Source organism: Acomys russatus, chromosome 6, assembly GCF_903995435.1.
Source record: "Acomys russatus chromosome 6, mAcoRus1.1, whole genome shotgun sequence".
NCBI lineage: Eukaryota > Metazoa > Chordata > Mammalia > Rodentia > Muridae > Acomys > Acomys russatus.
Window position 1 is genome coordinate 65,722,826 of NC_067142.1, and position 12,069 is coordinate 65,734,894.

Here is a 12,069-nt window from a genome sequence, read left to right on the forward strand (position 1 = left end):
AGAAATACCTGGCCAGTCTAAAGCAGATTCAAGGCAGGTGTCAGTATTACTAAAATGTCTCTCTGGCTCTCCATTACAGGTCGTACTTTTCTGAGAAGTAACTGAACCTACATCAACCATAAATCTACTTCTCCAACAAGCACAAGGCTTAGCAGAACACCAGGTTTCTTGCCACCTGATACAATTTTCTCCTTAGTCAGATAAGGAAACAAATTCAGAGAAACAACAAGACTTAGGAAGATGGCATGCTTGCCTTGAGGCAGAAAGAGGGCCAGAGTTTCCAACCAATGCTTGCCTACCTCTCCAATCAGTGACTCAAAGTTAGTCTTGGGAAAGAATAAAGCTGAGAACGTTAGAAAGGCCATGGGAAGGGAGAATTTACAATGACTGCATAGGAGCTACAAAATTAATTTGAAGACTTAAAGTTATACCAATGCTGTATCCTGGAGCCATGCAGAAGGCTGAACCAAGAAAAAGTCAGGTTCCTAAAAGACCATGGAACAAGCTGGCTGGGTAGACAACAGAGGCAAACCATGGCTATTTCCCCTCAGCTTGAGAAGCTTATTCAGTAATCTTTTCTTGGTTTTCCTCTACAGGACTTCGGGGTCTCTTTTTCTAGATTCCTGCCGAACCAGATAGTCTATGGAGGATTAAATACGTAGGATTGTCTCTAAGGCAACTCCTGCTCGATGGTGCATCCGTTTCCATGAATCCTGAAACCAGAACCTCATGCTTTGCAGGCAGCCCCTGTCTCTGGGGCAAAAGCACACTCTGTGACACTGGATGCTCATCCATTTGTTGATCCACACTGACATATATGGGTCATCCTGACAGTGGTCAGGAGCCTCTCCATTGCATAGTTCTTCAGCTTAGTATCTGAAACTTTTCAGAGACAAGAGATTTCCCCATCTCTGGGAAAGCCCATTCACCTCTATATATTCTGGTTTGATATTTTCCCCCCAATAAAGAGTGGAGAACAGTCTTCCTATAACTTCTTTCCGTGGCCTAGGCCAACCTTTTGGGAACACTCAGAACAGATGTACTGTATGTTGGACATGGCCTTGAGTTTATGCCCGAGAAGTTCAAACCCTAGCCTACAGGTCCCACAGAGGCATCACAGACTGAAAGAAATAGAACTAGGCAAGATGAACCAAAGGAGCAAACCATAAAAATACCAGAACCCCAGACTTTACTGATTAAAGTCAAGTTCTCAGTAAAGCACACAGGTGGAAATGAAAAAGCAAGACAGAGAAGACCCTCACACATGAACTACAGAGAGCACCCCTGCTACTCATCCTCCATGGACCTCCCTTTTTTTTAACCTCTGTCTACTGAGAAACCTGTGCAACCTATCATGCCTGTGTATACACTCCATCAAACCTTACAGCAGACACTTTCCTACCCATATACCCTGTTACATAGGTCTACCCTGGTCTCTGCCCATGAATGAAGAAAACATTCATTCTAAGAAACAAGGTAGAGCTTTTAAAGTATATGTCACTCACTTTGACAGGAGAGAGAGAGAGAGAGAGAGAGAGAGAGAGAGAGAGAGAGATCTGAGAGCGGTTCATGTTCAAGTCAGAAAACCATCGTTAGTTGTGGAATGCCAAGTCTTGCAATTCCCCATGACTACCAAGTATTTTCTTTTACCCTAATCTCTAATCTCATGGTTTCCAAGACATTCATATTCTTCAAGTTTTTCTTACTTAAGGTATTTTTACAGAAAGTGACATGGAAAAATATTGTAGAACCTGCACATTTATAAACATAAGCATAACCTTTATAAATTATCTGAGTTTCTAGTCTTCATTACTAACACTTTGGTATATCAAGTAATATTTCTTTTACTAAATTTTGTCTGCTCTATATTTTTTCTTTTTTAGTTATTTCATGTAAAAAAAAAGTATATATGAGTCAGTGGTAGAGAGTAGGAAAGTGTAGTGGAAGAGGCAAGAGATAGTAAGAGGGCAGAGTGAATAATTCTCTGTCTCTCAGGTCCATTAAATATCCCAATGGAGTGGCTTAGACGTGGGTGAGCGGTAAGTCTTGTGGGGAGGACCTGGGCCACAGGAACATAGGCAGGCATTGACGGCATCACTCGTCCCCTTGTTGAAGAAGCAGAAGGTGTATTTCTTGGAATGATGGTCTGTGCTTGGTTTCTCTTCTCCAGCAACTGAGCATCAGCTTATACACAGAGTCAGGGCAAATGGCTGGTTGAGGGAGATAAATCTTTGGGAACAAAAATTTCAAAAGAGAGAAAATATGTGTTAGGAGGAAGGTGGAAGATGGGTTGTACCATAGCTTGGTTTATGCCCTTAGCACCTTATTAAATTCAACAACAATGAACGATATGGTGTGTCTATCCTTCCAACTCAGAGTCCTAGCTCATCAGCCCCTTTCTTATCACCTCTGTCTATCCTAGTTTTCTCAAGTGCCATTTCATAATGGGCCATTCTGTGGACCCTATCTTCATGCCAAAGAGTAAACCAGTGCAAAACAAGTTCAGATCTGCAGTTTCTGAGGGTGACTCTTGGCTGAGCCAACATGACAGAAATAAAGTACATCTGTAGCTTCAGCTCCATAAAGAAATTGGTGTTTTTCTGGTGCCCCATATTTGACCATGTCCCTTGGATGGGGACGCCTGGTGGCACTCAGAGGAAAGATAATAGGTTACCAAGAAGAGACTCGATACCCTATGAGCATATACAGGGGGAGGAGATCCCCCTCAGTCACAGACATAGGGGAGGGGAGGGGGGGGGGGGAAGCAGGAGGGCGGGAGGAATGGGAGGATACAAGGGATGGGCTAACAACTGAGATGTAATTTGAATAAATTAATAATTTAAAAAAGGGAAAAAAAGAAAAAAAAGAAATTGGGTTTTTTATTGCTATTTTGATTGGAATAATATTTCAGCCAGATGCAGAAAATGGATGCAGGCTGCATCCTTGGGATGCCTACCATTGTTCTCTGGGTGTCCCCTCCTCCATGTTGGTCTCATTTAGAAGACATTACATTGCGCTAACAGCTGTGCTCACTATGCCCTATGCCCTAATCCCAGCCTAGGATGCTACTCTGAAATTGCCAGTTACCAACTCCACAAGCAAGATACTACTCTGCCAAAACCCAGTCCATCTCCTGCCTTCTCTGTTGTATTACTATCATCTCCTTACATATTCTGTTTAATACCCTGCTATACTGACAGGTTACTGAGCCATACTTACACGTTCCATGATCCCTGAACTATCAAGTCATCACTGCCTTCGCTGAACCTGATATTTATACCTAGTTAATTGTTGACTACTCCCCATTGCCCTGCCTCACCTCATGCAACACCAGCCTGCGCTATATCATGTATCACAGGAACTGGGCTTTACCCAGGGTCCTAATAATCACAGGTGCCCACCAACTCCTAATTCACCATTAAGAAAAAGGCCAAATGTATGAAGCTATGGCTATAAAATACCAAGCATTAGAAAGGAGCCATTACCAGTAAGCAAACAACATAATGGATGGTCTTTGTGTATTACTGATAAAAAAAAAAAAAAGTAAAACTGCTGAGCTTTCTGAGGATCCTACTATAGAATTTCAGAAAAATTACTACAGTTACTTTGAATGCCAGGTGTGGTCATAGCAGGTCTATAATCCTAGTATTCAGGAGGCTCAAGCAGAGGGATCTGAGTTCAAGGCCACCCTGGGAATGTAGCAAGACTCAGTTTCAAAAGCAACAACAACCATTAACAACAAAATCCATTCCAAGCCAACACATATCAATAAAATTACAATAGTAAATAATTGAAATTGTTAAGGCCCTCCTTTCAAATATTACGGACTTGACAAATTAAAGTTATGTTTCATAATACTCCATATCATATATACCATTTTGTTACCTCTTGTCAGCCAACTATTTAATTTTAGATACTTAGTTCTATTTATACTGTGAGCAAATGCTATGTGATTTCATCATATTTTGTGACTGTAAATTGAAAGCAAACATTCCAAATACACTTTTAATGGTTGAAACTTTTGCTATAGACATCTAAGCATTTTATTTTACTTTATTTTATTTTACTTTGGTTTTTCAAGACAAGGTTTCTCTGAATAACATCTCTGGCTGTCCTGGACTCTCTTTGTAGACCAGGCTGGCCTCGAACTCAGAGTGATCCACCTGCCTCTATCTCCCGAGTGCTGGGATTAAAGGTGCATGCCACCACACCTAGCCACCTAAGCATTTTAAATTGAAGGGAAATTGTTTAAAGTTTGCTTAAGCTATGAACCCTAAGTGTGAAGTGTCTTCTAGAATTTACATTAGTCACACCGTCCTTCCTCTTCCTTGTATCTCCTTGTGTCCAATAGGTTAGATGGACTATTGTAAAATGAATTCATCACGTCTACGTAGTTCAAGTGACCACAGAAGCTGCCCAGCCACTGATAAAGACAGTCCTGTTCATATATGCTCATGTCAGACTCTAAAACATGAGTCCTAGAATATTAATTATAAACACACTAGTAATTATGTTTTATAAAATTTAATAAATTGTGTTTATCAGTTATTTACATTTGATATGCCAAGTTTGTTAATTTTTATCAAAATGTATAGTTGTAACTGAGAAGTGACTCAGAACATGATGGGGATATTTGGCTTTGGCCTGGATTCAGTCACATATCTGAGTACAGTACTTGGCCATTGGTAGGTAGTCAAAATGTATATTTGGTACACTGCTAGAGTCTTGTGTAGGTAAAAAAATTGTGGACCTTCTCCCACAGACTGTCTAAAACTGAACAAGAAAAGTAAAGTTCTAGAGATTACTAGAAATGAGAATTTCTATAATTAGCAGATGCTTTTAAAAGATGTGTTCTGGTGAAACTGAATAGCAGAATTGAAATAACACTTGACTGTTTAGTGATCACCTTTAGCCTCATGAAAACTAATGTAAAACAAACAGTGCCCAAGAAAAGACCTGGAGACCTTCCTCTTGTGGCATGGGTGATGATCTAATTTGCCTTTGTGTAAAAACAGACGCTTCAGGATTTCTGTTGATTAAATAATAATTTGAAGAAAACTAAGAGGCTCATAATAAGCACACTTCTGCCTATGATTCTAGGATAACACTCAAAATAAGATCATCATTTTAATGAGCAGGATCTATTTTCTAACTGAACACATAATTCTTAGTTGGCCATGCATCCTTTAAGGGGTGGTTTGTGTAGATTAATCTAAGAAGATAAAATGTTTCTTCTTGGTCCACTGCATATTTCATGGACACAAGAGCAAATCTTTGCTTTGTCACAATACAAGAGCAACTCTCTCCTGTGCTGGATGATTTTATGTCAACTTGACACAAGCTGAAGTCATCCGGGAGAACCTCAATGGAGAAACCTGAGAGAACCTCAATTTAAAAAATGCCTCCATAAGATCTGGATGTAGGCAAGCCTATAGGACATTTTCTTTCTTTCTTTTTTCCCCACCTGTGTGACATGAACTTATATATTTTTAAAATATATTTTATTAATTTATTCATATTACATCTCAATTGTTGTCCCATTACTTGTATCTTCCCATTCCTCCCTCCCTCCCATTTTCCCCTTACTCCCCTCCCCTATGACTGTGACTGAGGGGGACTTCCTCCCCCTGTATATGCTCATAGGGCATCAAGTCTCTTCTTGGTAGCCTGCTATCCTTCCTCTGAGTGCCACCAGGTCTCCCCATCCAGGGGACATGGTCAAATACGGGACACCAGAGTTCGTGTGAAAGTCAGACCCTACTCTCCACTGAACTATGAAGAGCGTCTTATCCATTGGCTAGATCTGGGTAGGGGTTTGAAGTTTACTGCACATATTGTCCTTGGCTGGTGCCGTAGTTTGCGTATAGGGCATTTTCTTAATTAGTGACTGGTTACAGAGAGTACTGTGGGTGGAGCCACCCCTGGGCATGTAGTCCTGGATTCTATAAGGAAGCAGGCTGAGCAAGCTATGATGAGCTAGCCAGTAAGATGCATTGGTCCATGGCCCTCTGCACCAATGTGGAAGTGTAAGCCAAATAAACCCTTTCCTCCCCCAATTTGCTCTTGGTTATGGTGTTTCATCGCAGCAATAGAAACCCCCACTAAGACACTCTCTAACCAAAATAGATGGTTTAGAATTCCTGCTACTACTACATTGTCTAAAGACACCGAGGTGAACATTAAATTGCAAATCCACTCTCATGTTCAGCATGCACTGTGTACTATCCCTGCTCCTCCCTTGTCAGGGTAGGCCAGAGACGACCCACTTTTTTATCTCTTGCAGAAACCCTTCTCCAGCTGTTACCAGGTGCCTGTTAGAGACGATGCGATGTGAGGTATGCTACAGACAGACCACTTGGGGGGGGGGGGAGACTGTAATGCTCTAGTGATTAGCAAGCTTTAAAGCAGAAGCATTAAAATCGTGGCCAACAAAAGAAAGCTGGATCTTTGAGGCAATCAGGGCATCTTGTGAGCTGGAGGGCTTAGCTGTCTATAAGCAGGCTCAGAGGCACTTTCCCAGAGAAGGACCAGGGTATACCAGCCTATCTGTGCATGTCCAAATCCAGAAACATTGCTCACCAGCCCAAACCCACACAGTATCTTATTCTAAGGTGTTTTTTTTTAATCAATGCTATTAACTCCTCTCACTCCCTTTTACCACCAAACAGACTTGCCAGACAGTCTAGATCCAGAAACAGACTTTGTTTCCATCCTTGAGCGGGGCTTCCTACGTGGTCGGGAGCCCCCTTTCTCCTTGCTTTGACAGCACCCAAGTCCACATCCTCAACAGCTCATACCTGCCTCCCTTGGTCTCGGAAGAACTCTCCAGTATTCTCAATAACCTGCTCATCCGACAGCTGGGAATAAGGCTGCTCCTGGCAAAAGGTGAAAGTCTCCCACAGAGTCACCCCGAAGGCCCACACGTCACTTGCTGTGGTGAATTTGCCCTGTTGAAGGAAAAGAAGGAGAAAAATCAGAGCAAGCCAGGCCCAAAGAAAAAAGAGCGTGTTCCATAGTCATCACCTGGAATTGATCGTTCTTCTACGGAGGAGGAGGAGGAGGAAAAGGAGGAAGAGGAGGAGGAGGAATGCTGAAACCAGCCAGATGGAGGAACTGGAAGTAGCAATGTGAATGTATTGGGAAGAAGTCATTCTCCCACCCCTGTGACCTCAGCTTAGTTTTACTTCTCTTGAGGATTCTATTCCAAAACTGAAAGATCCAGTTCGTAAGCCACTGGAGTGGGGATTAGAACTGACACCTGGAGGCTCCCGATGCTCTGAACACCAGGAGGACCACCTGTAGGATAAGGACCACCTGTAGGATATGGACCGCCTTGGAGAATCCCAGGGACCGCCTACATTAGCATGAGAAATCAGTGGTTTTGATGATAGGAATAAAGGAAGTTTTAAGTGCCTGGAGTTAGGCCTGGTGGATCTATGACTTTCACTTCCCTGTTCCGTGGCAGCCACAGTCTTGAAGATGGCATTGCCAAGTGACAGCAGTGAGATCAGATATGACCAACATTCATTAAATACACATTTTCTGTTAAATAAAGAGAATGGCAGAGAAAGGCAGAAGGTATTGATTTTTAGATCAGAAAAATAAAAGGAGCACTCCACTAAATTACTCTGGTTAATAAGTCCATTAATAATGCAATGGAGTAGGAAACATAGTCCTGTAACTGCAATGCAGCATGTCAATTTTAATACCACACAGCACCTTTGGATTTTAAAAATGCTTAACTATGTTAGAAACTGGTAAAAATAAAGGCTCACATATATAGATAGACGAGAAGGTCATTAAGTTTTTGTAAAAGGGCATATATCATAGCATCCTTCATTTTGTTTATTTTCTTCCCTTTTTGCTTGAGAGAGGCTATCATTAGCTAACCCACACTTCGGTCTGATTAACAGCAACTCCTTTTTCAGCCTCCAGAGTACTGAGACAACAGACAGACATGAGCATTTTTTTTCTTCTTCCAGAGGACCTGAGGCCCATTCCCACCACCCACTCTCTGTAACTCCAGCTTGAGGGGATATGACACCCTCTTCTGCCTCTGCAGCCACCTGTCCTTACATGCACACTCCCCCCCCACCTCATACACACATACACATACAACTGTATAATTAAACATTTTTTTAAAATTAAAGACATATATATACATTGAAATATATGCACAAAAAGCCGTCAAAGGCAACATTCCAAAGCATTAACCATATTTATCTTGATGAGGAGAAGATAATGCACATTTTCTATCTCAAAATTAATTTAGGAATCCTATGTGAATATCAGCTAGAAATAATCAGGTGAACTAGAAATGAACAAAATCAAAGTGGGCTCAGGCTTTTCTCTGAGTATTGTGGAAGACAATCAAGGTAGCATTGTAGAAAGTGAGAGTTCATAGTTTATTCATCCCTCCAATGAGCAGAGCAGCTGTAAAATGGACATTTAAGTGACTCAGATATAAGTGGACAGAAAGATCGAGCTCCAAGAGGGACATCTGAAGTCACTCACTCATCATGCAGGACACTAAGAATTAGGTAAGAACTGTAAAAATGAAAAATGATGGATTCAACAAGTAATGTAAAAAAATCACTATGACAATAATACACAGACCATTCTACACTTGGGAAGCATGGTTATGAAAATGCAATGGTTACATTGCAAAATAAGTTTTTAACAGATGAGGATTTTAATGCCCAGAATTAACATCATTCAATAAGTAAAAGGGTAGAGGCAGGAAAGGTAAATTCCTTATACTTTTAAACTTTTTCCCTAAAGTTCATATAATATTACTTTTTTTTTTTCCAGAAAAAAATATAAAGTGCCCAGAGAAGATCCTCTCCAATCAAGGACAATATCCAGGTCTATGGAGTTTGCCTACTGATGCCTCCAGTTTGTCCCAGCCTCCCACCTGAGCAAGCAGGTCACAGATGTAGAAACTCACCAGCAAGATGCTTTCCCAGGACATCCAGCGGATAGGGAGCACCGCCCGGCCCTGGATCCGGTAGTAGTCCCCACTGTACAGGTTTCTGCTCATTCCAAAATCAGCTATCTTGATGGTGTAATTCTTGCCCACTAAGCAGTTTCGTGTAGCCAGGTCTCGGTGGACAAAGTTAAGAGAGGAAAGGTACTTCATACCAGAGGCAATCTGGGTAGCCATAAATTTCAGGTTGGCGTAACTGGGGGCACACATAAGAAAAGAGAAAGTAGCTGTAGAAGGGGCGTATTTTAATCAGCAAACCAGGGCTGAACCATCTGTATCCTGCCAGGGTACCTAAAGATTCTGTTTGATTATCCTCAGAGGGTACCTGTTCCATCCTTCACCTCACACTAATTGGTTCCCCCACAGTACTCCCAATGACAGGTGAAACCTTAAGTTTCACCACTCCGATTTCCACACCCTAGAGTTACTCTCATGACCGCAGGGAAAAGACAAAGACTTGGCTAGTTTACCTGACTGTGGCGTTGCTGGAGCAAGAGCTAAGAGGCTCGTGGCGGGACAGGAACTGATTGAGATCCCCATTTTCCATGTACTCCGTGATCATGCACAGTGGATCGTCAGTGATGCACACAGCCAGGAGACGGATGATGTTTGGGTCCTTGAGCCGAGACATGATCTTTATCTCCTTAAGAAAATCATTCCTTTGGAGGATGTGATTGTACATAAAGTCAGAGGTTGTCAGAGTCAGAACTGAGCCAGGAAGGATGCACAGTGATGCCCGTCCCCACCCATCACACCACGCCGTGTTCCCCTTTGGTTAATCTTTGAGACCACAGACAAACTGGCACCCAGAACTATCACATTCAACTCTTCCTTGAACACAACAGACCTCTATTTAATCTATAATAATATTTTCCAGGACAAGACCTATGACTCGCTTTTATATCCCTAGCATTTGGCATAATGCCCTCTACGTAAAAAGTTGTTGACGTTACTGACTTAAGTATGTGTTGATTAAAACTACCCGGCAAGTGGAGTTCTTCACTAACAACCAGTTCAAATGCTGTAAGGTATTTGTCTCTTTCAAAGGCTACTGAATTGTACTACAAATAAAGTGAAGCTACTTTTTACAAAGTGTATAACCACCTTCTTGATTCCTTATGCTCTCCTACTGGCTTTTCCCAACACCATCTGCACCAACAATCAGCCACAGCATACGGTGATTTGGTAGCCTGTTCAAACAGTGTTGGTTGAAAGCCATGATGGTCAATAAAATCATTTCAAAAGTAGTCATCTGCCCCAAACTCGTGACTATTTGAGTTCATAGGGACAGCCACACTTGAATTGTAAATCGCCAACATGGAGCCAGTAGCCCACATTCTCAAAACTACAGGAGCAAATCAATTAGAGGTCTCCAGTGAGTTTTATAGGAATTCTATGCTGAAAGTAAGACTCTGTCAATATCAATTCTTGGAACCAACGTAGTCCTGACTCAGCATCTCCCTCTCATTTTCCTGTGAATTCCAAAGCACAGGTTTTGGTGATGTGTGAGGATCCAGAGTTCAGGCAATCCAGATCTGCCAAACAAGAATGAGTGCAGATGGGCCTGCTGCAAATCTCACCAACTCAAGCAACCTAGAAACACACTATCTTAGCTCATACAATATCTTTTTTTCCCATTTGCCACTTTTCCCAGCCACGTGCAAAGGTTTAAATGAGAAATATCCCATCTCATTGTGGGACCGAGACAGTGTTGATTTTTATTCATGTTAATATTCTTGAGACAAAGCTCTTCTCTTGGTCAAAATGTGAAAGGCCACACAGCTCCATTTCCTCACCTTTCTCTCCTCTTCAGTCCACATCCTGTCCATTGTAAGACTTTTAATGAAACCTATCACTGCATTTGGAATTTACAGTAATTTAGGGAACAGCAATAATAAACCTCCTCTTGGGATGACTATCAGTGAGACAAAGCAAGGCAACACACATGGGAAGATGCATGTGGTATCCAGATGTTCAGGTTTCAATGGGACACAAGCAATTAATTTTCTGCCAGCACGCCTCTCTGGGTGAGGATGAACTCACCATTACTGTAAAGGAAAGGCTGCCAGGGGAAAATGCAGTGTGCTGGAAACAGCAATGCTATGCAGCAAAGGATCCAGGTTACTAGCCAGTTGGGAAACCTGTTAAAAGACTGTGGATTCTTTTGCTCAGAGGTCCATGGATGCGTTTCCAAGTAGAAGTAGCTTCTCATTTGTGAGGGGCTGCTGAACATAGGAGAAACGGAGCATTAAAGAGAAAAAAAAAACAAAAAAAACAGGACGAGAATAGAAGCAGAGAAGTGAAAAGCAAGGAAAATGCAAAGATGTAGGGAGAGAGGTGTGTGTCCTCGTGAAAAGTCAGCAAGAAGTGAGGGTGGCAAGAGAATGTCTGGCTTCCACGAGTGAAGAACAATCTGGGGCTGTTGTGTGCACTGGGTGAGGGGACGTAGGAAGTACGTGTATAGGGAATATAATACAAATTAATACGTTTTTGTTTGAAAGAGATGCTGAAAAAGATGGGCACTCTGGCCATGTTGGAAGCATGAAGCCTACTAGCAGGCCTGTGGGACAGCTCAGAGACGTTCCCATCTCAAAGGAAGAAAGAAAAATAAAAACTCAGAAATGTCCAGAAATATTCCCAATCCTAACCAAGAAGCAAGCAAAGGGGATTTGAAAATGCAGACCACAGACCTGGCGTTCTTGTTGGCATCTGCTCGGAGCATTTTCACAGCCACCAGGACAGGCTGGTTGGCACTGACATCGAGGGCAAAATCTTTGTCTTTGAATTTCTCCATTCCCTCCACCTCACAGAGATGAACCTAGACAAAAGTCACCGAGTCTCAGCATCATCCTTTCTCCTGGAGATGTCTCAGTACTCTTGCTGGGCATGTCCTGGAGATAAACTAACTCTTACAACACACACAAAGTAACCAGAGACAATAGGAGGCTATGGGTGGCATACCCTAGATTCAAGTAACCAATGGAATTAATAAACAATGCTAAAGTACCCAGCTAACATAATATGTCGGTGCCTTACCAAAAAAAAAAAAAAAAGTATACATTGAATGGAATATTGGTATGGGC

The 12,069-nt window shown here is 42.0% G+C and overlaps 1 protein-coding gene across 3 annotated transcripts in view; it reads right to left on the bottom strand.

Moving 5' to 3' along the window:
• Positions 1–1,187: 1,187 nt before the first annotated feature.
• Ddr2 (discoidin domain receptor tyrosine kinase 2) overlaps positions 1,188–12,069 on the bottom strand; it is a 117,693-nt gene continuing 106,811 nt past the window's right edge. For all 3 annotated transcript variants that reach the window (XM_051147805.1, XM_051147804.1, XM_051147803.1), the window contains 5 exons: positions 11,677–11,804; positions 9,457–9,645; positions 8,948–9,182; positions 6,798–6,947; positions 1,188–2,229 (listed from right to left, as the gene is read on the bottom strand). In XM_051147805.1, coding sequence (XP_051003762.1) covers positions 2,095–2,229; positions 6,798–6,947; positions 8,948–9,182; positions 9,457–9,645; positions 11,677–11,804 — 837 coding nt within the window. In that variant the 3' untranslated portion in view covers positions 1,188–2,094. The remainder of the gene's footprint in view (positions 2,230–6,797; positions 6,948–8,947; positions 9,183–9,456; positions 9,646–11,676; positions 11,805–12,069) is intronic.